The sequence below is a fragment of the Phascolarctos cinereus genome, unplaced genomic scaffold (genome assembly GCF_003287225.1).
Source record: "Phascolarctos cinereus isolate Bilbo 61053 unplaced genomic scaffold, phaCin_HiC Scaffold_5;HRSCAF=322, whole genome shotgun sequence".
NCBI lineage: Eukaryota > Metazoa > Chordata > Mammalia > Diprotodontia > Phascolarctidae > Phascolarctos > Phascolarctos cinereus.
In genome coordinates this window covers 12,451,075-12,476,026 of record NW_027555958.1, presented here as the reverse complement: position 1 = coordinate 12,476,026, position 24,952 = coordinate 12,451,075, and the positions used below count along the sequence as shown (strand labels likewise).

The following is a 24,952-nucleotide window of genomic DNA, read 5'->3' as shown; positions in this document are numbered from 1 at the left end:
AAAGGCCCCTCTGCAGTTACCTAGAAAACGGCACTAACATTTGGTAGTACACCGCTCCAAGGGTGATTGTGAGGCTTTAACAACATCTGTAAAGTGCTTAGCAAACCTTCAAGAGCTATTGAAATGCCAGTTGTGACAGTGAAGGTGATTATATGCTCAGAGACAAAAACATGACATTATTCAGCTGGCAGGTGCATAAAACAGTCCAGCTTGACCACCAATCGCATTACAAGGCCCCCAGCACATCTGGTTCCTCATCAGACCTCCCAAACTCTTGATCTCATTAGCCTCCTAGGAACAGAGTAGGTACTCCCCCACATTTCTGGGGGCCATGTTTTACAGATCTGGGGGTGCCTCTGTCCCCACCTACCTTCGGTGTGATGTTTTACTACGTATGCTACCGTGACCAGACAACCTGTTGAGGGCAGTAGCACAGCCCTGCAACTTGGAAGGTAGCTTGGAGATCATCTGTTCTTCGGTCTCTCCCCCCCCTAGCACTTAGCCTGGCACACCAGTGCTTAGTAAATGCCCAATACATGCAGAGATGAATTTTTCTTTAGGTCTGGATTGGACTAGAGGTCACTTCCAAATCTGATTTTATATTGTGCCCCTGGACGCACTCTGTGTGCCACCCCAAACGGTCTTCTTGCTAACATTCAAATACGACATTCCAACCCTATCCAACAGGGCCTTTGCGCAGGCTGTCCTTTACACACCTGGGCTGCACTTCTTCTTCACTTCCACCTCTGGAAATTCTTAGTTTCACTCAAGGTTGAAATCTTCAGTTTCCCCACCCCACCCCCCTGCCAAAAACCAACCACATGAACGTTGTGTCTGCTTTAGATGGCGTAGCTTTGCTGTCCAGTCCTTCTGGGGAGGCTGCAACACGGTCCCTGGGGATCCCTGTATTGTCATCCAGTAAGTTAGCGATTGGGAGATATCCTGGGTCAGCACAGACAACACTGGAATTAGAGACATAGGACCGGGCTTTGAATCTCATTCTGCCTCTGTGTAAGCAAGCCCTCTACGACATTGTGTGCAACTTTTTTTTTTGGCACTGACTTCTCTGTTCACGTATTACATTGAACGTTGGCTCCCTGAAGGCAGGTTCCGTTTTCATTTTCATCTTTGCACCCCACAGTGACTACCACAGCACTTGGCACACAACGCTTCATAAATGTTCACTGAGTGTTTGTAGAGTTAATAAAGGAAAACAGTTAAGAAAAACCAGGAGGCACCACGTCTGTTACCATATGAACCATTCTATGCCCCTGGTTTCCCTTATGAGGGTGACAGGTTTCACTGCCCATTCTCTAGGACCATGATTAGTTATTGTAATTATTCAGATTTTTTGCTTTTCATTAATCATAGTAATCATATACATTGTTCATCTGGTTCTGTTTAATTTGCTCTGCATCAGTTTATGTCAATCTTCCCATGTTTCTCTGAATTTCTCATCGTCCTCATTTCTTACTTTACAAGCACATTCCATTACATCTATGTACTGCAGTACTGTTGGCCATTCCTCGACCCTGCTTTCTTCATTAGACATCAGAAGACTTCCTATTTCTTACGGCACAGTTATACTCCATAACATTAGCATACCATCATCTGTTTGGCCGTTCTACAATTGTTAGGCAAATATTTTGTTTCCAGCTTCTTATCACAAGTAATGCTCCTACAATATTTTTGTACCTATAGATCTTTTCTTTCCATCAAATAATTCCTGTTGGATATTTTTCTAGTAGTACAATTCCCGGGTCAGAATATAAAGAATTTAGTCATTAATTTTTTTTTTTGGTATAACTCCAGTGTTTTCCAGAATGAACAAACTCATAGCTCTACTGGGAGCAAATCAACATCTCTGTCAGCCCCTCGTCAGTAAGTCTTCTTATCGTTTCAAATCTCAAGTAGTTTAATGGGCATGAAGTAATGACTTCTTCTGATTTACATTTCTCTGATTTTAATTATTTTGAATATTTATAATTTGGGTACTGACAGTCTGTATTTCTAAAAATCTTATATCCTTTGATCAGCCATTATTTTGTGGAATGGCTCTTATTCATTTTTAAAAATCAATGCCCTATAGATTTTAGATCGTCAGCCCTTTAACAGTGATTTAGTTGGAAGATTTTCCCCTTCCCGTTCTAGCTGCACTGATTTGTGCAAAACTATAATAGTTTTATATAATCAAAATTTTCTTTTTTTTTTAACCTCTTCTATCCCACCTGGTTACGGATTTTCGCCCTTAATCCATAGCTGTGAGCGATATAATCTTGGATTCTTCTTGTTTTTGTGTTTAGATCATATATCCATTTGCATTTCTTGGAAGATAGTCCTAATCTCTTCTCTTCCCAACTCAAGACATAAATTACCTTTACACTTAAAAATAGAAATAAATAAAACTGACCTGTCACCAATTTTGGTTTAACTTGACACAATTCTCTATTACCTTTTGGTTCAATAGCTGCCCTCTTCCTTTTTATCCCAACCCTCTCCTCCACTTATTCTATATTCCAGCACTATAATCCTTTTTATTTTCCCTTGCCTGGTTCAGATATGGGTGAGGTTCACAAGTTTCTCCATCCCTCCCCCATCACCCATGGGACCCTAGTTATAAGAAAACAAAGCTCATCTTTCCATTCCCCACCACCTCCAGGCTATTTAAGACATTCCAGCTCATAGCTTTGCTTCTATGACCTTTAAAAACATGGAAGTGGAAAGGGTACCTTTTCACAATATAAGTACTAGATTTTGTACTGCAAGTGCATAAGCGTCAGTAATCCAAGTACTTAAGTTGTTGAGTTATTCAAATTTGTTACCTTAATTTTCTTTTGACGACCACCTTTTAGTTCCCAAGCTAGTTTATAAATCCAAGAAGCAGCAGTCAATGAACTTTAGAAAATTCAGAGATAAATTTCCTATTTCGCCCAAGATTCACATGGTGCTTTTCTATGGGCCAAAGATCACATCCTGACTGAAAAAGGCAAGGACCAAAGGAGAATGCGGAATGTGAATGCTTGCACAGCGAGTCTAAGAAGTCTGGTCTAGAAAACCAGCAGGACAGCTTTCATGGTCTGGAAGAACAGAGACCACACACTGAATGCAAGTCTAGAACAATGCACATTTTCTCACTGAGCCATGAGCACGCAAACCTGTCATACCTCTCACTCGTCAATGGTAGACAGCTGCTAGGCATCCTCCCAGGGATGAAATTCTTTGAACCAATAGACTCCCATATCCCAAACCAGCAGAACTGGAACCAATCCTGCTCCACGCTTGAGTACATTAAATTGGCATTTTTATTTTTTTCTAAAGTGTGCTTTTTTTTCCTCCATTTGAGCTGTTGTTTCAGCATCAGGCCAGAATCCCCACCTCCCATTTTTGAAAAAACAAAACCCTCCAACTAGGTGTGAATCACCTGCTGCTGCTTTGTAACAAATGTCAACAAAGGAAAAAAAAAAGGAAAAAAATGTTGAAATGTCTTAGAGTCAAAACCTGTACAAAAAAACTAAAATACAACCTGAAACAGTTCAAGTTCAAAAATGCCGGTCAAGTCCATTCCCTTTGCCAGAATGCCACCACCAAAGGGTTTTGGGCCAACTGCCAAGTACGGAGAAGCAAGGACTGGGGCACAGCAGCAAATCCTCCAGATGGGGGCCCCGGCACCATGCTCCACCGAGGATGGAATCGCTGGGAACTGAAGGTCTCAGGAGCAAAGGCCTCTACAGCCTGCCCTGGGAGCGACCGGCGTGGCCCTGCGCTGAATAAAGGAGGTCTGAGAAGTTGGAGGCAGCAGGGTGCTAGAAGGCAGCGTGTCACCTGGACAGGCAGCCTCTGCCAGCCAGCACCACACTGAGCAAAGACACACAGCACCGTTCGGGGGGGGGGGCTCGGACACCTCCCTAGGCATCAGCTCAGCCAGTTCTTTCCAACTGGTGAGAAACATGAGCTAGGCTTAGGAGGCAAGAAACCCGTGGGTTTGGTAAACACAGCCCAGAACGTCCCTCTGCTGCTCAAATCAGAGCTGCCAACTGGTGACGAGGCAGGAAGAAGACTCCTGGCTCGCTGATGCCTGGCTAGAAGTGTCCTGTGGAGTGACGTGTGTCTGCGGGGCATTTGGTGTGGGTAGGAGGGATGTGTGGTCTCACCCAGAGAAGGGCCTCCTTTCTCTGGAGGAGTAACATCTGTGGGCCAAAGTTTCCTCTGACTAGGGTCAGCTGGACAGACAGTCACCACTGGCTAGTGCAGAATACAGGCCGGGAGGGAGAGGAATCTGGGGGAGGCAGGGCAGTGTCTAACACTATGAGATGGCATCCCTGGAGCCCCTGAGTCTGAAGGGGACAAGTGGAAGTGAGAGAGTGGCTTAGCGAGAACCGTACCAAGTGGGTGAGGGGAGACCTGGGATGGCCTGGTGGGCAGCTCCGGAACCCACTGAGGGCAAAAAGAAGGGAATGTGGCCCCTGCTGTCCCCCTTCCCCAGCCCAGTGAGCGCCGGCTGCCCCAGCCGGCCCTAGTGGCGGCTGGAGACCAGACCTTTCACTTTGGACATCTTCTTGGTGGGCTGCCGCTGCTCGGCGTGAGGGGGGCACTCCCGCTCGGCCAGCTGCTGCTCAATCTCCTGGGCTGATGACGAAGCTGTGGCCTTCAGGGTCTTCTTGATGTTTGTCACCTAGGGAGACGGAAGAGGTGACCGCTGACTGTTCTTGTAACGAATGCTCTGCAGGGGTCTAGCTTCATTAGCGCCTTGTGCGACTACCCCCTCCCCCTGGCCATCTCTAGAGCCCTGCCTGGGGAACCACCAGAAATGGGGAACAGAAACAGATTAAGAAACAAGTGAGGGCTATGACAGAAGGGCCTGACTCCTTCTTAGTTGAAAAGAAGACACAAGTGAGGCAAAGGCTGGAGGTCAGAATGGAGCCGAGGCAAGGCGACGGGGCAGGGGATGCCACAGGACGCCTCCAATCATCTTGAGGTGTCTGATGGATGCTCGGGCCTTAAAGCAAACCCGGAAGAGCGGCACCATGACAGCCACACGGGGCCTCCACCAGCCTGCCCACAGGCCGCCCACGGCAGCTCTCTACCAGGGGAGGCTCCATTTCATCAGAGGGATTCTGACGCTGTCCCTGGGATGAAGCAGCTGCCCCCGAGCCGCTCTTTTTCAAGCACCGACTGACTCACTCACGTTTTGGACAAGCCGTGGGATGCTCTTAAGCTGCGTGTTCGCAACACTTTCTAACAATGTCCAACAGGGCCTTGCACCCAGGAGGAAACTGGCAAATGCCGGCTAAGCTGAGCTGAATCCTCGGCTGACCTTTGATGTGCAGCAGCACAGCGGACAACCAGGACACCCAGAGCCCAAGTCCTGGGTCAGCAGCAAGTGTTCAGGCCCTCGTGCTGGGAGGACTGCAGACACCACCAGCCGTCTGCCCCTTCTTTCTCTGCCCGCTCACACAAACTCTACAGATGGTCTCTCCCCACTGGCCTGGCACCTGCCCGCTGGGAAGCCCCTTCGAAATCCCCAGTCAGGGATGTGAAATGCCTGGTCCTTACACTGATCCCCCAGGACAACTCGTCCATCCAGGACAAGGCCCTTTACCCCTGCCCTCTGCCAGGACAAAGCCGCACCTCATCTCCTGGGGGTCACCTGTGAACACCCCGGAGACCTCAGCAGTCTTGTCAAAAGCTTCTTTGGCTCCTGAGCAGTCGCAACATCACTTGAATTTACATGTCTACTGGTCCACAAAGATCTATACCAATTAGCCAGGTGTGTCTTCCTCATGAAAACCACTCACCGGCCTTCCCACAAAAGGTCATTTCTCAGTGACTCCATCATCTGTTATGGACGGTCAACTTTGCCGGTCAGAATCGCAGGCCATCAGAGCTGGACCGCCTACAGAGGCCATCTAGTGCAGGCCTCCTTTAGAGCCTCCAGGGCGGGCAGGGGCGGGTGCTGGTCCTGGTGTGACTGCTCCTCCCACACAGCCCTGCCGTGCTTGACAAGTCACTGGCACTCCTCAACAACACAGGACGCTCACTCTTCCGGCACAATTTCCAGTCCTCTCCCCACCCTGGACATCCTCAGAGCCGCACTGCAACTCCCCAAATGGGGCCTCAGCGGGGCAGGGGTCAACAGCAGACCGACCACCTCCTTCACCCTAGACAGGAGGCATGCCCTGATGCCCCCAGAGGCAGGCTAGGCTGCTGGGTGCATATGCAGTCCACTTAAACCCCCAACTGAATCCCAACGCCTCCTCCACCTTTACTTGGGTCAAAAAACCAACTATGAAAGTGCCGGTCTGGTCAACGATCCATCTAAAATCTCTTCTTTTTTAGATTGGGCCCAATTCTTCTGAGAAACTGAAGCATTTGTGTCATCCCTCCCAGGCTGAGTCACTGATAAAGTGAAAGCGCTCTCCGGGGAAGTGCCAATTCTTCCCAAATATCACACGCACAAAGGCCCTCTACCTGCTGGCATCATCACACAGGACAATGAGAGTGGGTGTGAATGATGTCAAGAGCTGGTGTGTGGGCAGGGGGCATAGGAGGGCTAGGAGCACCCCCTGGCGCAGGGGAGGGAGGGACAGGCAAGGAGTCAGAGGGCCTGGGTTCAGATCGTGCTCCCCACCCTCACACACACACACACACACACACACACACACACACTCTCTCTCTCTCTCTCTCTCTCTCTCTCTCTCTCTCTCTCTCTCTCTCCAATTTTTCAAAACTTTCTCCTCCTGAAGCACCATTTCCCTCACATCCAAGAACTGCATCCCAAGGGCCCAAGAGCACTGACCTGCCTGCAGAGGATCCCAGCACCTCAGCTGAGCCTTCAAAGCCGCCTATACTGATTCCAACTCTATCTTGTACCTCCCTACCCAAAGCCCCCCACTCCAGACAGACTGACCACTGGCCGCTAGACCCACCATGTGCGTTCCTGACACTGCACCTGTCTCTAGAGGACTACAATGCCACCCCCCGAATCAGCTTGAGGTGTTCTCCCCTCCTCATGGCTCACTGCTGTAGCTTTCTGTATCACCTGCCAACACCCCAAATATGTGTAATTGGACTGTGAGCCCCTTGAGGTCAGGAAGCAGGTCAGCCCTGCCTGCCACAGAGCTCCAAAGTGGCTCAGCTAGCACAATGGTCTTTTCTTTGATTTTCCTAGCAGCCACACTACAGCGAATGAAATAATAAACAAATCGGCCTAATTTGGAGTATTCACGTATGTAGCTGGGGAGGGGAGTCTCACCAGGAAAACCTCCTGGGCTTTCTAAGCTTCCCTGGTTGGGGTCCTGGGCTTTCCAAATCTGTCCCCGCCCCATCAGGGCACAGAGACCAGTAACCTCAAGGGATAATGTCTACGAAAGGGAAAACCTATCAGCCCACATAAAGAGTCAGGGGAAGAATGGGCGACTCCTCAGAAACATCTGCTGGAAGGCTCAATCTCCAATTTAAACCTCCTTCTTTAGCATTTGTGACAACAGATTTGGGCTGGGACAAAGTTTACCTTCACATTAGGCAGTAAAAAAAAAAGGCGTAAAATAAATTAGAGTAACTGTCAACAAGAACAAGAAGCTGAGAGGACGCTTCGGCCTGCTGAGAAAAACCGGGCTTTCAGATCACAAGGTGCTACACCAGAAGGCTGCAATTCCTCAGGGCACCCCGGGCTTCACGCTAATGCGATCAAGGAGCAAGGCAGCTCCCTTCCCCCCGAGCCCCTTGCAGAAGGCGCTCACCCCTGCTCCCACCTTCACAAGGGTCTTGTGTCTCCAGATGTGGTCCCAAGGTCGGAGGCCTTGGCTTAGGCTCCTGTTTCTGCTCCCTGGTGCCCTGGCCCCAACCCCTGCCTCACACCTGGGCTGACCCGCTAGCTGCCAGCCCACTAGCTCGCTGGAATGCCTCCCACCTTCCCAACAATCTCTGGCCCTTGTCCCCCTACCCTGAGGCCTCTTTCTGTCTGAGGATGCCAGCCCGCTACTGTAGCCACACCCCGCACAACACCAGACAACGTGTTGTGGGAGCTCTCCTGAATGTCACCTATGACCTTGAACTTTTCACTTCCTCATCCTGGCCTTATCCCTGCATGAGTCCAAATGACTGCAGTTGGTAATGGACCCCACAAGCCTCTTGGCAGGGTCTGGTAGAACCTGTCGCTGGGATGCTCGTGTCCTCAAAGGACCCACGTCCCACTGCCCCAACACCCATTTTCACTCTGACCTCACCTCTGTGTGTAAAAGAGAACAGCAGTCCCCACCCCGGGGGCCAAACGAGCCAACGCAGGGCTCCAGCGCCGGCCACCATCACCCTTCTGATCGTAGAGGCGACCCCACCCCCACCTACCTCGGCCTCCACCTGCTGCTGAGTCCGGCTGAAGTTCTCCTTGCACTGGTTGGCTCTCAGCACCTGCTGCTCAATGCCTAACAGAACAGCTTCACAGCCATCACACCTGCAGAGGGGACAGCCAGGCCCGGGTCATGTCAGCTGGAGACCTGGGGACACCCATCCCCATTCACAAAGGCCACCTGCCCACTTCCCTCAGAGACTGTGAGCCCAAGGGCTTGGCCCCAGAGGAGGCAAGCTGGTAGCGGAGGGGGGCAGAGGGAGGTGGAACACTCCAGCGGGAAGGGACACAGTACCCAACGTCAAACACCGTTTTCCTCAAGTATGACCTGTGGGTCAGAGGCTCATTACTCCTTAAACCAAATGAAAACTCCCCATCGCAGACTCTGAGGATCACTGCCAGCAACGCCCAGTAGCCCACTCCATTTCTCACTGAGCTATGGTTTGGACTGGCTGCCCAGAGAGGAGAGCCTGGTGAAGCTCCCTCCTCAAAGTCCCTGCAGACCTGGTCTTCCGAGCCCTCTCTCCATGATAACGGGCCGCCTTCCTCTTCCCAAACCTTACCAGGCATCAAACTGGTTCAGCACCCAGCCTGGGGCCTGGCACCTCATCAGAATCTAACGCTTGTGGCTTAACTCATGACCATCACATCACACACACGTTAAAGCATTCACAGAAATAATAGGGGAAAACACATATAAAGATAAAAGCTATCTACACGTCCACGTGTGTACATAGGCATACCCACTCTCCCACGTGTCATTTAAGTGATTCCCTTAATGTTGTTATCTTGGATACTTCTCTCTCTTAGAGAGTTGGAGCTGGTTAGATACCGTTCAAACTCAAATGGAAGCGGGTTCCAAAAGTCCACTCTGTGCTGGACAGCAGCCACCTCCCAATCTCCCTCTTCTATGTGTGTGGGCATCCTGGCTCAGCCACCAGGTACTCTGGTCTTTGCACAGCCTCCAGAGCACCGAGTGATGAACTCGGCACATGGCAGAAACCCCATCAGGGCCCAGAAAACTCCCATTTTCCCACTGAAACTGTCCTCCAGAAACCTTCCTGAACTGCCCTACGCCCTGGGAGGTGGGTCCAGCAATTGGCCTCACCATTTTCCAGGGGTGTAAAGTGGGCCCAGCATATGCCCAGCACTACTGCCTGACTGCCCATCCTGGATCCCTGGAGGCCACAGGCTTTAGGCTAGAGCAGCACTCAGGAGGAGAAAGGCCAAAGCACACCCTTCCTATGAGCCCAGGAAGCCCAAGAGGCCAGAGGACCCTGGTCCCACTAGTGGGCACCCCCACCAGAAGGGAAAGGCTGCCCTCCGCCAGCCCTGTGCACACCCCCGCCTCACCACTCCTGCAAGGTCTTGACGAGGGTGCTGATGTCCTTCTTCTGAATGTCTCGGCCGATGCAGAAATCCACCTCGAGAAGCTGCTTGCGCTGGTCCAGCTTGCCCTGGATGATGTCTGTGTAGACGGCTTCGATGATGAGATCTTCCAGCTCCCGAAGATTGCGCACCTCGAGGTCCTCCAGCAGCACCGAGTAGGGGATACACTGCCGACAAAGCCGTGCCACACTTTAGGAGCCCAGCGCCCGGCGGGGCCCAGCCGACAGCCAGATCCTCACGGACACCGCCCAGGGCGTTCCAGGGGCACGTCGGCCGGTCAACAGGCTAAGAGAAGGGGAAGTGATCTCCATTCTACCAGTAAGAACCAAACCAGAGCATAAACCTTTGCCTCTGGAGTCGCCTACTCCTCTGACCTAGAGAGGCGGCAGAGTATCATGAAGAGGGCACTGGCCTTGGAGTCAGAGGGCCTGGGTTCAAATCTTGCCTCAGATACTGACTGGGCAAGTCCCTTAACTTCTCTGTGCCTCAGTTTCCTCATCTGAAAAATGAGAGGGGTGAACTTGTTGGCTCCTAATGGCTCTCCCAGATCCCCTGCCCCTCATTTGGCCACCCTAGGGCAGGTCCTTACATCCCCCCATAACGTCTCTCTGTAAGCAGCAGAGGGGAGAGGCCAGAACACACCCACACAACCATCAGAGCTTTGGGAAGCAGGTGAGCTCTGCATCCAATCTGACCGCAAGCACAGGCAAGAAGAGAGGCCCTGGCAGCAGTGGGTTCATGGGGGGGACCCCGGACATCCCCCAGGCCTTCCCCAAGGGCTTCATCAAGGCAGGAGCCACAGGAGCTTCCCCCCACCTGTTCCCTCCTCTGCCCTAGGAGGCGCTGGCCTCGGCGGCGTCTGAGGCCCCTCCCGCGGCCGCAGCTTCCGCATTTGGCGTTTTACAGTTTGTGCAGGAGTGGCTGGGAGATGGGGGTGGGAGAGAGGATGGAATCAGAGACCCCAGAGGACAGGACAAAAGGCCAACATCCATCAAGAGCTTCACAGGCCCCTCGACGGTAATAAGAAAGACGATGACTGCAGGGCTGAGGGCGGCTTGGTGGTACCACAGTGCACAGAGTCAGGAGGATCTGAGCTCAAATCCAGCCTCCACCACTGCTGAGCCGGGTGACCCTGGGCAAGTCACCTTACCCCCCTGTTTGCCTCAGTTTCCTCATCTATAAAATAAATGGCAAACCCCTCCAGTAGCTCTGCCAAAAAAACCCCAAATGGGGTCACGGGGACTCAGACATGACTGAAAAATGACTGAACAACAATAGGAATGAGGGAATGGGAGCCCACGCTTGGAGGGAGCTTCTTTAAGCAGGAGCTCCACCAGCAGGGCCAGGCTCAGTCAAGGAAAGATGGAGTTAGACTCAAAAAATTATGACAGGTATTGAGACAGCCATCAAAGAAAGAAACTGAGATGCTCTGCTGAGAGCTCGGGCAAGGAGACGAAACGTGAACAGTCAGCTACTCTGGGAGAGTGCAAGTTGGGACAGGTCACTGCTGGGAGCAGGTGGAGAGAAGGGAAGGGGGGAGGGGCACCACACCAGAGCAGCTGCAGCAGTGACCCACCCCTCAAGCCTGGGTGCTGGCTGCAGAGGTCAGCAAGCCACCCTCCCGGTGGCAGGGAGCAGTCCTCCAACGGCTTCTCGAGGGACCCTGCGTGCAGCTTTAACCTGACGGCTTTCCAGGAAGCCTCGGCCCGTACCTTCATTCTGGCCGCCAAGCTGATGATGGTCAGGTGCTTCAGCTTGTTCTTCTGGGCGGGAGTGAGTTCCGGCAGGCTCTCCTTGTTGGCTGCTCAGGCCCCAGCCCCAAAACAAAAGAAAGAACACACTTGAGACAGCTTCCAACCAACCATGCCAGGGATTCTGCTGCTCTGCACGGGGTCCATTCTGGCTGTTTTTAATTTCTTCTTCTTAAAAACAATATTAATGAATAATCTAACCAAACAGTAAGTCTCCAAATAAAATCTTAAAATTAAAACTATTTACAGGAAAGTGTGCAACGTATCGTGGACAGAGCCAGGAAGGCCTGGGCTCAAGACCAGCTGCTGACACATATCGGTTGTGTGACCCTCAGTGAGCCAGGTGCCTGTTGGTGCCAAAAACCAGAAGTCTGCTATGGACGAGTCGCCAGTCTGCACTGGTGGTATTCCCATGCACATATACACATGCACACGCACATGCACATACACACACCCCTTTTTAAAAACCGATTCAGAACAATAACCACAGGTGGGCCCCACCCCCTCGCCAACCCATTCTGGACCTGCACATGCAGTCGGGCCTCCTCTGAACCTCTACAGCACCAGGAGACCCCGTGACAGCAAGAGCGCCTGGTTTATTTGGCCAGCTCGCTCTCCTGGACCCACAGACAGTTTCTGGGACAGCTCAGAGAGGCGCTGACTTTCTCTGGGCCTCTAGGGCATCGTCTCAGCCCTGGGATCCCCGGGGCCTCCAGCTCATTCTCACCTACCAGAACCCTGCCAAATTCCTCTGGCTTTGCTTGACCACTGACAGCGTCACTAACCACACAGTACAGCACCAATTTTCCCTCGCTATGAATTTTATAAACTCAATATTGTGTACACGGGGTCTCCTCTGATAGATGGATATTTTGTCCTTGTATCCCCAGCACCTACCACAAGGCTAGGCGTGCAGTAGGTGCTTAATAAACACGAGTGACACTGGGTATTTCTCTCTGGGTAAGGTAACGAGAATGACCATAACCCCTATTCAGCCTCTTTGGGAACTGAGGCAGATACAGGAAGGTGGCAGCAGAGCTGAGAGGTCCCCACCCTCAATCTTGTGGATGTGCCGCCCTCAGCCCCCCTCAAGACCTCAGAAAGGCTCTGACCCACTCACCTATATAGTCTGGGTATGTTCCATAGGCAAACAGGCTCAGCAACTGAAAATAAGCAGCATCAGCACCTTCTGCGAGCTGTGGAAGAAGGACAGTTCATGAACAGCAAGGCAGTGGCTGGCTGCCTCCTATTCCCGCAATCAGGCATGACCAAGGCTGACATCTGGTCAGCAATGGCATGGGAGGGAGGTTTCTGTAGTGGAGGGGAGGCAGGAGAGCCCCAGGCCCTTTCCAACAACACTCGGTCTGCCCTTAAGAACACCGCTTGTGTGCCCCTCCTGCACACCAAAGCAGCCCCATCGGCTGGAAACGTCCCCAGGAAGCTGGCTCAGCTGCCTGCTCTGGACCATCTCCTAGGACCACCTCCCCTCAGCTGAACAAAAGCTCATGAAAGCCTCACTGTCCTGGGTCAACCTGAGTCTTCAATCCAAGTGGCTTGTCCCACTGTCTTCCTCCCCCCACCTCCGCCCTCCCGTACTTCACAGGGCCAATCAGCATCAGTACAGGGTACAAGGCAGGAAGGAGATAAAACTGGAAACCAGAGTCCCCTGCACTGCCAGTGCTCACTGCCATCTCAAGAAGTGCGAAGACCCTCAGGAGACCATATGTGCCGCCGGGCTGAGAGACGTTTGGGACATGCGTTCCCCTCCTCCAGCCACAATGACGGCTCCCCCGAGGGCCTGTGGCAGACAAGCCCCCATCCCAAAGAAAGCACGCTGCCCCACTCCGAATGGGTCACAGACCTCTTCTGTGTGGGAGACAGCTGGGCCAAAGTCACACCCCTGGATGTGGCAGCTCAGGAGTCCCTTCATTTCCCAAGTGCCACCCTCAGGAAGGTCCAACAGATCCATCCTGAGACTCCAAGATGGGCTTTAGGGGCACAGGCTGGCATGGGAACTCCAGGTTTTTGTCTTTTTCTTTCCAGAAGTTCTGAGTGTTTCATTTGAAAACACAGTGTGGAGAAGGAGATGTGGTCAATAGCTCCCAGCATCAGGGTCCAGGTTAGGGCCCTGGAGCCCTACCCATTCTTCCCCTCTTGAGATCACTGACTCAAAGGGAGAAAGAAGCTCAGCAGGGCCAGGGAAGACCCTGCTTCTAGACCAGGGAGCGCAGGATTACCCAGAGGAGACTGTCTATCCTCCTCTTTCCAAGCCTGGAGAACACAGTCTCCACGGCTTCCCTCAACAGTCCCAAGCAATCTGGTCCAACCACAATCTCTGGCAGCGACTTAACAGAGTTCCCTTTGTTCAGGCTCCCAGAGTCACAAGGAGCAAGGGAAGAGCAAAGAGGAGCTGGGAGACACACGATGGCACCCTGGCGTGGCCCCAACCACCTCCTGAGAGGGTGAGACAATGGACGGGAAGGTATTTTGAAACTATAAAGCATCTCTAGTGGGCCAGGACCCTGGTAGAACTGGGGGAATGGGTCACCCCCCGTCCCCCCACAACACTAAGACTGACCGCTGTAGGCAAGGACGTCATGGGGCAGATCGGGGGCCCACCCGGGGCCCTGGCCTAACTCTGCTCCCAAGTGGATTGATCAAGGACCCAGCGGGAGCTCCCCAAGCAGGAATCGCTGAAAGCAGTCTCTGGGGCTTCAGGGAAGAGCTCCTGAGAGCCTGTCCTAAAATGCCGCCTTTCTTTCATCTCCTTGCCAGCGGCTTTTGGCGGTCAGCTTCCTGCAGTTTTTAACTACCCTGAGGACAAATTCTACAGGGAGCAGAGAATGAGCTGCTAGGGAGAGGATGCTGAAGCCTCAGGCTGAGGGAAATGCTGCCCAGATGTGTAAGTGCATGTGTGAGCTCGCCAGCCAGCCTGAACGAATCAGCTTCAAGCAGACTTTGCAGAGCCCCAGACTTCTTTGCAGAATGACTGAGAAATCACCAAAGGCAGCCAGCAAGCCTGCCCAGCGCTCTGAGCTGACTTTCCACATCATGGATCACTTCAATGATTCTGCTCTCCCTCCTCTCCACTTTCTCCACACAATTTTTTTTCTGACCAAATTGTGACTAATTTTTCCCACGACCCTAAGCCGTGGCATGTGGCTTTAACAAGGACCTCCCCAAAGAAACGTCTCTCAGGCTTCATCTCCTCTTGCTTCTGACCCATCCCAACATCCTCCTGTCCTCCACGCCCACCCCACCCAGGCTTTCTCCACCATCTCTTCCCGCTCTGTGTGGTCAGCAAGGATTTACCCGACACCTCCAGGAGGTCACTTTACCTCACACTGCCCCTGGCCAGCTTCCCTCAGCCTGTGTCTGCATCAGTAGCCAATCAATGGGACGTCACCCCACTGAAAACCCTGGTTTTGTTGGAATCCTTTTCTAACTGGTAAAGATCAACAGGAGTTTTACTCCTGCCTTGCAGAATACCTGGAAGCCTTAATGATGTGCTTCTCACTTCCTTTACCCAGATCATCAGCAGAGCCCAGCACCAATCAGCCCCACTAGGCCTCCCTGCCCATCTTCCTCCTCCTCTGCTGGATTAGTGCAGTTCATTCACTCTAAGCTCTATGGCTCCATAAACCTGAGGTCCCTGGAGACCGGGGGGATGGGTGAAAAGCCCCAGGAAAAGGGGGATTGTTCCGAGGCCCAGACATCGCTTACCTCCTGCACGTTGGACAGCTCCAGCAGCTCCCCGAACACGTACACTCCAGGAGCCTCCAGGACCTGACTTATGAGAGCGGTGAGGGCCGAACCATTGGTGCCTTTGGCTAACAAAATAAACTGTTCCAGGAGGTTACAGGAGGGTTTCTGTTCGCCTGCCATTCTACAGCCTGGTAATCTAGTCAAAAAGAGAACATATCAGTCAGTTCTCTCCCATTCTATCCCATTTATGCTGATCTGGCTTTTGACTTTGCTTTTATTGTGCTTATGATAAAAGCAAACTGAACAAGCCACTGCTCTGTCATGTGGATCTAGCCCAGACTGAAGGAAATATGTGCATTCTGAGAATTCAAAATTCATTTAGAAAAAGCCTCTTGATTCCTGGTGAACAGGTGGAAATGGAACAGCTTTCCCATTTCTTAGATGGATCCATATCCTGAGAATGAAGCTGCACATCCTCAGAGCGACAGGCAGTGTGTAAGCAGCTGCCCTCTGGCCCTCCCATTTCCATAAGCAAGCATGCCAGCAGACACAGGCAAGACTGCTCCTCAAACCCCAAGTTTCTTATGGAAACAATCGCCACACTACGTGTAATTACTCTAAAAAGCCTCACATGCATTGCTAGAGGTCTGCTAGGGTGGCAGAAGGAAACAAAAGAGCAGTCAATCTTTGAAGAGAAGAGAAGCTGCTTATTCTGTCAAACCAAACCAATAACTTTTAAAATGCAAAGGTTTCATTTGAGTTCACTGGTGTCACCTCAAATAGGTGGGATCACACCTAAATCAAGCCAAAGCCAGAATAGAGGCTGCTATGGATCTACAGACGCCTCAGAGCTGTGCCTCCACCACCAGGCGTGAGGACAAGTGAATCTGTACCCACCCCCAGGGCCCTGAGAAGGCCCAGTGAAGGGTGCACCGGTGAAGCTGAGGTGGGGATGACATGAGAAGACATGTTCAGGGGGCTGTCTCTCACTCCTAAACTGTTGTGGAGACGGGCAGCAGTGCAGAGAGGGATCAGATTACTTGGAAGGGAAAGAATTGTTAGTTCCAAAGCATTTTTTGGGTACCCAGCGTATTCAAAACTGCACAAGAAGGGTTTTCTTCCCCAAAACACTGGAAAAGAGGTGATGGAAGCATGACAAAACGGTGCAGGGGGGAAACAAGAGCGTTTCTTTTGCTAATCTGCTCTAAGAGAGCTGAAGTATGAACACTGACAGCATCCCAGAAGCAGGACGCAGGGGACCCGGCGAGTGCTTAGGAGACCTTCTGAACACCAGAAAGAGGAAGGAAACAAAGAACTCTAAGTGAGGGGGCTCATGTGAGCATCCAAAGGTCTGAAACTCTTCCAAGAGGACTTTTGCAAGATGGAGAGTCTCTGGGAAATTTCTCTTCTCCCAGGAGAAATGATGCTTGTTCGTGTGGGGAAGAGTGTTTGGGAGAAAGAGTGGGGAGCAGGTCTGGAAGAGACAGAGGGGAGTGTGGAAGGGGTCTGGAGGAGGGGAATGCCGCTGTGGGAAAGGGGCGGCACTCAGGCCTTCACCCAATGAGGAAGACCTGGAGCCTCCACTCCCAGTGTGGGCCCCAGGAGAGGGACCTGGGAATGGGAAAGGAGCGTGCAGGAGACCCGAGGAAGGAGGCAGGAGCATAAGCTCCTCCTGTGCCTGGTTTGGGGTTTTGTCTCTAGGCGCCCACCAGCAATGGCACTGCCCAGCCAACAGCTGTTCGGCCGCGTCTGACTCTTCATGACCCAGTGAACCACAGTACACCAATATTGGCCACTGGGTTTTCTTGGGCAAAGACACTAGAGTGGTCTGCCCTTTCCTTCTCCAGTGGGTTAAGTCAAACAGAGGTTAAGTGACTTGCCCAGGATCACACAGCTAGTGAGTGTCTGAGGTCACATTTGAATTCAGGTCCTCCTGATGCCAGGCCCCAGACTCCATCCACTGAGCCATCTGGCTGCCCAGTGAGCATCCATTAAGCTCCTACTACTGGGCGAAAACACAGCAGCTACAACTTTCAAGCAGCTCTGTGTCAAAGGGGGCCAAATCAGGCAATAAATAAATGTTTGTTGAGTGACTGACTGATATAGCAAGGAAGGGGCATAAAGAAAAGGAACATGGGAGATGAGGAGAAAATTTTTCTTCCAGAGTGATACAGAGGGGAAGGGGGGAATTAAGAAAGGAGCTGAGGAGAGGAACGGATCTCTGCAGAGAGTGGACCCTTTCAGGGGCACAGGACCATGCCCAGCAGAAGCTGGGGGCAGGGGGATGGAGTCCTGGGGATGGAGGCAATTCAGAATCCGAGAAGGGGACACATGGGGCCTTAGGAAAAGAAAAGGAGGGACACTGGGGGAGGGGGAGGCAGAGGAGGGCAAAAAGGAGAGGAGAGAGGGAGAGGAGGAGGATGGCGAGGGGGGCCAAGGGGAGGGGAAGGGGAAAGGAGGGAGGAGAGAAAGGGAGTGAAGGGAAGGAGAGGAGAGAGAAGAAGGGGAGAGGGGGGAGAAGGAAGAAGAGGGAGGGGGAGAGGAGAGAGAGAGAGGGGAGGAGAATGGGGAGGAGGAGCGAGATGAGGGGAGGAGGCAGGGGAGGAGGATGAGAGGGAGGGCAGAGAGGGGGGAGGGGAAAGAGAGGGGAGGGAGGGGAGGAAGGGAGGCCTCGGCGGGGGCGGGGCTCGCCCCCTCCCCATAGTCACCGGGAGGCGGGGGGGCGGGGCGGACCAACCCCCGGGGAGGGGCCTCACGGCCCCCTCCAGCCCTGGGTCCCCCCGGTTCCCCCGGGGCCTCCCCAGCTCATCGCACCTGCCTCCGCCGCCAAGGCTCCGTCGCCTCCGCCGCTGCTCCGTCCGTCTGCTCCCGGCGCCTCACCGCGGGTTGTCAGGCGGCCATCATCGCTCCGCGGTCCGCCGCTCATCTGCCTCCGCCGGGCCGGCCCTCTCCGAGGCCCCCCTCGGAAATCCAAGCCCTATGCTCACAGGTTCCGGCCGCTGCACTTGGGTTCCGGCCGAGGCGCACGCGCAGCCTCTCCGTGCCGGGCCCGAGAGGGCTCCCTCCGTCTGGCCTCTACTACCCAGCACGCAGACTCCGCCTGCAAAGGCCTTCTTTCTTTGCGCATGCGTGGCCCCGCCCCCAGCCAGAGAAAAGCTTTCCCCGCGCTGTGGCTGGCGGCTTGCGCTGCTTGGTTGTGTTTCCCCTACACCGCCCCCCGCCACGCCGACTTCGCTATTCTGCACACGGCGACCCCCTCATGCAGATTTCCCTGTCCGGGTACACAAGCTGCGCCACTTCCCCCCACCCCATGCAAATCCCCTTCCTCTGCAGATTTCCCTGTTGTGCACGCGGGCTTCCCCCAGTCTACCCCCCCATGCAGATTTCCCTGCTCTGCACGCAGGCTCCCTCCTCTCCACCCCGATGGAGGTTTCCCTGCTCTGCGCACGGGCTCCCCCAACTTCACCCCCCCCATGCAAATTTCTCCTTCCCACAGTACACAGCTTCCTCTTCCTCGAGTTCCTCTGCCTCGTCCACAAACCGGCCACTAACTCTGGGAACTAGATAGAAGGGTCCCATGGAGTCCAGACGCCCCCCCCCCGCCCTCCAAGTGACTATCCAGTCTCTGCTTGAAGATCTCTAGGGAGCGAGCTCATCACCTTAGTCCAAAGACCACGTTACTTTTGGACGACTTGGCGGGATCGGGAGAAGTCCTGAGTTATATGTGATAGATCTCACACACACACACTCACACACTCACACTCTCCAAATAGGGAAGCTAAAGTCCAAAGAAAGGAAAGGATTTGACCCTGTCTGGTAAAGCTTTCTTAGACAACTTAGTGACCTTTATTTTTTTTATTTTAAATTTCCCCCTCAGGACACTGAGACACTTTCACCTTGACTGACCAGATAAAGACATTTTTCTGTGTGATGGTCAGCCTAGGCAATTACCCCCATCCCAGTAAAAGTAAATGACAAGATACCTTTGTCTGGTGAGGCTGTCTCTCAATTGAGTCAATCAATTAGAGGTATAAATTAGGTATGAGCGAGGCTTCAACATCTCAGGCCAATCGAGGCGTCTCCACTACCTGAATCAGGAAGTCTGGGGGATTGTTTTAGCGGCTTGCCCACTGTGTGTGAGGCTTGTGTTGGAATGGTGGATGTCCCCATCTAGCAGTTGGCCAGTCAAGCCCCTGAGAAGGAATCCCATGGGTAGGAGGCAGAAGAGAAACTCGACCTCTGTCTTGTCCCTTTGAAGAAAAAAGCCACAATAAACTCCAGAGAACCAGAAGATTTGGGCTTTTGTGTGGACATCCAGGCAGTTCCCCAAAGAGATCAGCAGGTAGGGCAATGAGTCCGTAACTGTGGTAATCAATTCAAGAAGCCGGTCAAAGCCTCTGTCAAACCCCAGGGGAATTCATCATTGCCCCATGAAGGAGAGAGCAGGGCTTTGCCAGCCGGGAGCTGTTAGGCAGCCACCGACTAAATGTGGAAGAGATGAGATCTGTCTGGCTTGGGACGGGTGGGAGGGGCAAAGATGCCAGCTTCTCGGTAGAGCTACCCAAAAGTGAAAGGGGCTGCCTCAGGAAACGAGAGACATCCTCTCCTAAGTAAGTCCAAAGCCTGCTTGCTGAGAGGGTCAGGAAGGGAGCATTTCTGGAAGAAATCCGAATAAACGTCAGTTTGAGGAGAAACAGACTCTGAAATCAAATATTGTGGTGAAGCCCTTGGAGAAAACAAACCCTGAGAAGATGTTAGCAAAGGCAGACAGGGCTGCAGGGCATTGCCTTCCATACACCATCCTTTGGGTGTGACTACACTCATTGTTGTAAAGGATATGGCTGATGAACAATGAATAAAATACCAATTTGAGGACTATTGGGAGAGTCCATAAGGACCATCAGGGTCCCGTCTGACAGGCAGACAGGCCATGGATGATGCAGTGTCTCAAAAGTCTTAGTGCAATTGGAAGCTGTTATAGCTTAGAGGTGGGGCTGAGGAACAGTCGGTACAGTGTAATCCAATAAACATTTATTAAGCACCTGGGCCAGAGTTGGAGCTAAATGTTAGGGACATAAATGAGAAAGAGTCCCTGTCATTAAGAAGCTTAAATCTAATGGGGAAAGACCACCCACAAAAGGAAGCTAAAAGAGGAGCCTGGGTGCATGAGGGCGATTGGTGGAAAATGAAGGGTTCCTTTGGGGCAGCTAGGTGGCCAGTGGGTGTGCCAAGACCTCCAGTGCTTGGCATGGAATCAGAAAGACCTAAGTTCAAATCAGACATGTACTAGCTGTGGGACCCTGAGCAAGTCACTTCACCCGTTTGCCTCAATGTCCTCATCTGTCAAAAGAGCTGGAGAAGGCAATGGCAAACCCCTCCAGTATCTTTGCCAAGAGAACCCCAAATGGGGTCACAGAAAGTGGGGTATGACAAAATGACAACACCATGGCCTCTGAGCCCTCTTTAAATGGGGGCTTTGAGAGGAGCTTTTTGCTCAGCCCCTTAATCAGAGGGGCAGAGGCTACTGGTGAGGTGTGACCAGCAAAGCTGATGCAATCTCCTTGATGAGTTTTCTGGAGTCACAGAAGCCACCTAGCAAGTGAGGCTTTGCATGGCTATGTCTACTGCACGTTTTGTTATTGTGGTCACAGCTATTTGCTGTGGATGTCACTCTTAGGTGAACCCCTGTGATGCTATTTTGATATCCTTTGCCCTGTGGTCCAGTGGCTGTGAGCTCCAGGAGAGAAGGGATGGACTGTCTTTTGCCTTTCTTTGTAGTCCCAGTGTTTAGCACAATGCCTGGCATACAGTGAGTGTTTAATAAATGCTCCTGGCCTCGTTATAGGCGGATGTGTATTTGGTGCTGTATTGTATAACACAGGTTTTTTGCAGCTGATTTTGCAAGGGACTACAAAATCCCAAACCCAGGGAAGAATGTTATAGTCCTGTCAAGACTTGGACTGGCTACTTTACTGAGGACTCTAAGTAGCTAAAGAACCTGGGAATTATTTCTTTTTTTATAATTTATTTAAGTTTTTGACATTGACTTCCATAAGATTTTGAGTTTTAAACTTTCTCCTCCTTCCTCTCCTCCCCCCTCCCCAAGACAGCATGCAATCTTATATAGGCTCTACTTATACATTCATATTAAGCCTATTTTCCCATTAGTCACAATGTAAAGAATTAGAATCAATGAGAGGAACCATGAGAATGAAGCAATAAAACAAAACTACAAAAGAAAAGGAGAGGAAATAGTATGCTTCCATCTGTATTTAGATTCCATAGTTCTGTCTCTGGATGTGGATGGCATTTTCCATTATGAGGCCTTTGGAGATGTCTTAGATCCTTGTACTGCTGAGAAGGGCCAAGCCTATGAAAGCCTATCATCGCACAGTGTGGCTGTTACTGTGTACGACGTTCTCCTGGTTCTGCTCACTTCACTCAGCATCAGACCATCCAAGTCTTTCCAGGTTTTTCTGAAGTCAGCCTGCTCATCATTTCTTAGAGCACAATAGTATTCCTTTACATTCGTAGACCACAACTTGTTCAGCCATTCCCCAATGGATGGGCATCTCCTCAATTCTGGAAATGATTTCTTCCCAGCTCAGGTGACTGAGTGCTTCCCTGGCCTCCTTCAAGTCTCAGTTAAAATCCTACATCTACAGGAAGCCTGTCCCATCCCTTCTTGATTCTAGTGCCCTCCCTCTGTGAATGATTTCCTATTTATCTTGTATGTAGCTCGTGTGTACCTATTCGTTTGCATGTTGCCTCTCCCGTTAGATTGTAAGCTCCTTGAAGGCAGGGACTTTCTTTTGACGTTTTGTTTTATATCCTCCAACTCTTAGCACAATGCCTAGCACATAGCAGGAGCTTAATAAATGTTTATTGATTGATGCATTGTGGGGAACTCAGAGAAAATGGCAGTCCTCATCCCTGCCTCGGGCCTTACTTAGCTTGTTATGACCTGTACCCATTTCTGTTTGTTTGGTTTTTTTAAATTTTTTTTTATTCTTTAAAAGACTGCATCTGGCTGATCTAGTTTTCTTTCTCCTAATAAACACCTGCGGATGATCCTTTCCTGTGCATTTCCTCATGGCCCTTTGTCCACCCCAAGAGGGCACAGGCTATCTGGGAGCAGTGTCCTTTCTATTATTTTTTTTTTATTTTTAGGCAATTGGGGCTAAGTGACTTACCCAAGGTCACACAGCTAGTAAGTGTCAAGTGTTTGCTCTGAGCTCGGATTTGAACTCAGGTTCTCCTGGCTTCTGGCGCCACCTAGCTGCCCCTCAAAGTGTCCTTTCTTAGGCTAGGCTGGGAAACCAGTCCCCCAGGCCATTGTTAGACTGCCTTCTCTTTCCAACTCGGGGCATAATCACAAACTTTCAAACTTCTCTAACTACACATCCAAGGACAGAATTACTATCAATCTGGAGGCTTCATTCTGTCCTATCAGTCCCTAAGCCTAACCTGTTGTAAGTACACACTTAAGAGTTATATATAAAATAGATTTGATGAATTGAGAAAGAGCACACTGGCATTTGGAATAATAATAGCCAAGCACTTAATGAAGCTATTTGAGGTTTGCAAAGCACTTTACCTACAGGTGTTTTCATTTTCATCCTCACAACAAACCAGGGAGGTAGGTGCTATTATGACCCTCATTTAACAGATGGGGGAAACTGAGACAAAGGTCAAGGGACTTGCTCAGGGTCACACAGCTAGTAGGTGCCTGAGGCTAGATTTGAACTTGGATCTTCCTGAATCCAGAATCAGGCAAAGGTTAATGTAGAAGATGGTGCCTGAACTTGGCCTTGAAGGAATCCAGGCAGACGTGAAGTGGGCATGTATCCAAGCAAGTCCTGAGTGTTTGGTATGGTGAGGTCAACTTGACTGGACCACGAACACCTGACAGGGAGGAAAGTGTAACATAAGCCTGGACAGGTAGGTTGGGGCCTGAATGGTGAAGGGCTTTAAAAATGCTAGAGAGGAGTTTCAATTGGCTCCTAGACGGAAAGGGAGCCACTGACCTTTCTAGAGCCAGAGAATGACAGGGTCGGACCTGGGCTTTAGGAAAATCATTTCCTCAGCCTTGTAGAGGGGTGGGGGTGGGGTAGGTGGGATGAGAGAAAGAGAAGTGGATATGGGGGAGGGAGAGAATGAGAAAAGGAGAGAAAGAAGAGAAAGGGAAGGGGAGGGAGAGAATGAGAGGGACAGAAAGAAGAGAAGAGAAAGGGAGGGGGAGATAGGGAGAGAGAGAAGATGAGGGAGGGAAAGAAGGAAAGAGAGAGAGAAAGAGAGGGAGAGAAAGGGAGGGGAAGAGAAAGAAGAGAGAAGAGAGAGGGAAAGGGAGGGAGAGAATGAGAGGGAGAGAGAAAGAAGAGAAGAGAAAGGGAGAGGGAGGGAGATGGCGAGAGAGAAGGGGAGATGAGGGAGGGAAAGACGGAGAGAGGGAGAGAAAGAAGGAGGGAGAGAGAAAGAAGAGAGAGGGTAGGGGAGGGAGAGAATGAGAGGGAAAGAGAGAGGGAGAGAGAGAAAGAAGGGAGAAGAGAAAGGGTAGGGGAGGGAGGGAATGAGACGGAGAGAAAGAGAGGGAGAGAGAAAGGGGGAAAGGAGAGGTCGGGGGAGGGATGGATAGGAGAAAGGGAGAAGGGGAGGCGGAGGGAAAGATTTAGAGAGGGAGAGGAGAGAGAGACAGAGAGAGACAAAGACAGAGAGACAGAGGCAGAGACGGAGAGAGACAGGATCGGGGAGAGCACAGGGAGAAAGACCGCTCTCGAGAGTACATGAGCCACACGCGGTCGGATGTTTACGAATGAGTCCACGCGAGTCTATCCACACCGTGATCCAACTTACGGGGACCAGCCTGCGGGACGTCACGGGACTCGTAGTTCCCGAGCCTCTCGGTAGGGGACTCTGAGGACTACAAAGCGCACAGCATGCTGGGACTTGTAGTCCCCGCCCTCAACTCTTCGAGCAGAGCCTCGAGGTTGCCGGCAGAAGAAACCACTCTCATTGGCTCTCATCCACTGCCGGGGTGCTGCGGACCGCATCGCAAGAGGAAAAGATTGACCCAAGGAGGCTCCCGTCTCAGGCCGGGTGGAGATGATGACGACCGAGAGACGGTCCTCCGGGGAGACGCTCCTCCTTCCCCCGCCGAAGCCGCTCCTTCTTCTATTGGCAGGATAAGATGCCCATCCACAAAGAGGGGCCGGCCCCCAGCAGGATAGCGGCTTCCCATTGGTCAAAGGGGCGGAGGGCGGGCCGGAGTGGGGGAGGGGGGCGGGGACCGCTGCCGCCTCAGTCGCCGCCGCCTCTTCAGCCGAGAATCCCGCTCCGGCCCCCGGCCCCGGCCTGGCCCCGGCCCCGGCTCCGGCTCCGGCTCTCCTCCCGCTGCCGCCTCCGCTGTCGTCGCTGCTGCCGCCCCTGGCGCTGCTCGCTGCAGGTGACTCGCTCCGGGGCAGCGCTGCCCGGAGCCGCCGGCGCCTCGTCATGTCCACCGAGGACGAGCGGGCCCGGGAGATCCTGAGGGGCTTCAAGCTGTATCCGTCCGCGAGGGACGGCCCGGGCAGGGTCTGGGGCTGGGGGGACCCCGGGCAGGGGGCGGCCGGGGGCCTCGAGCTGGGGGGACGAGCTGGGGGATGAGGGGCGGGGACCCCGCGAGAGGGGACCCCTGACCGAGGACAGGGGGGGCCAGGGACCCGTGGGCTGCGAGGGGGCAGAGGGAGCTGGGGCTCCTCGGTGGGCCGGGCTGCCTTTGCCTGGG

General features: G+C 52.3%; 3 protein-coding genes across 6 annotated transcripts in view; 1 reads left to right on the top strand and 2 right to left on the bottom strand.

Moving 5' to 3' along the window:
- Nucleotides 1-3,284: 3,284 nt before the first annotated feature.
- On the bottom strand, nt 3,285-19,694 carry COPS7B (COP9 signalosome subunit 7B). Of its 2 annotated transcripts, XM_078154657.1 has the most exons (8): nt 19,173-19,694; nt 18,004-18,289; nt 15,208-15,385; nt 12,605-12,680; nt 11,446-11,534; nt 9,698-9,900; nt 8,344-8,449; nt 3,285-4,672 (listed from the first exon to the last, which is right to left on the bottom strand). In XM_078154657.1, exons 3-8 carry the CDS (start codon nt 15,367-15,369, stop codon nt 4,514-4,516), a joined length of 795 nt encoding a protein of 264 aa, XP_078010783.1. In that variant the 5' UTR covers nt 15,370-15,385; nt 18,004-18,289; nt 19,173-19,694; the 3' UTR covers nt 3,285-4,513. The 2 variants fall into 2 exon arrangements, with proteins under 2 accessions (XP_078010783.1, XP_020827829.1); XM_020972170.2 differs by lacking the exon at nt 19,173-19,694 and having other exon boundaries at nt 18,004-18,401.
- Nucleotides 19,695-20,616: 922 nt separating this feature from the next.
- Nucleotides 20,617-24,680, bottom strand: LOC144457464 (uncharacterized). Its single transcript, XM_078154655.1, has 2 exons — nt 24,043-24,680; nt 20,617-23,094 (listed from the first exon to the last, which is right to left on the bottom strand). Exon 1 carries the CDS (start codon nt 24,678-24,680, stop codon nt 24,063-24,065), a length of 618 nt encoding a protein of 205 aa, XP_078010781.1. The 3' UTR covers nt 20,617-23,094; nt 24,043-24,062.
- PDE6D (phosphodiesterase 6D) overlaps nt 24,645-24,952 on the top strand; it is a 55,389-nt gene continuing 55,081 nt past the window's right edge. For all 3 annotated transcript variants that reach the window (XM_020972134.2, XM_020972133.2, XM_078154656.1), the window contains exon 1: nt 24,645-24,728. In XM_020972134.2, the coding sequence (XP_020827793.1) occupies nt 24,679-24,728 (50 nt within the window). In that variant the 5' untranslated portion in view covers nt 24,645-24,678. The remainder of the gene's footprint in view (nt 24,729-24,952) is intronic.

Coding starts and splice junctions, on each gene's coding strand:
- COPS7B (XM_078154657.1), bottom strand. CDS start 15,369: ATGGCAGGCGAACAGAAACCCTCCTGTAACCTCCTGGAACAGTTTATT. Junction 9,901..11,445: donor GCTTGGCGGCCAGAATGAAG/GTACGGGCCGAG, acceptor CTTTGTCGGCAG/TGTATCCCCTACTCGGTGCT. Junction 8,450..9,697: donor GTCAAGACCTTGCAGGAGTG/GTGAGGCGGGGG, acceptor TCCCCTCTGCAG/GTGTGATGGCTGTGAAGCTG.
- LOC144457464 (XM_078154655.1), bottom strand. CDS start 24,680: ATGACGAGGCGCCGGCGGCTCCGGGCAGCGCTGCCCCGGAGCGAGTCA.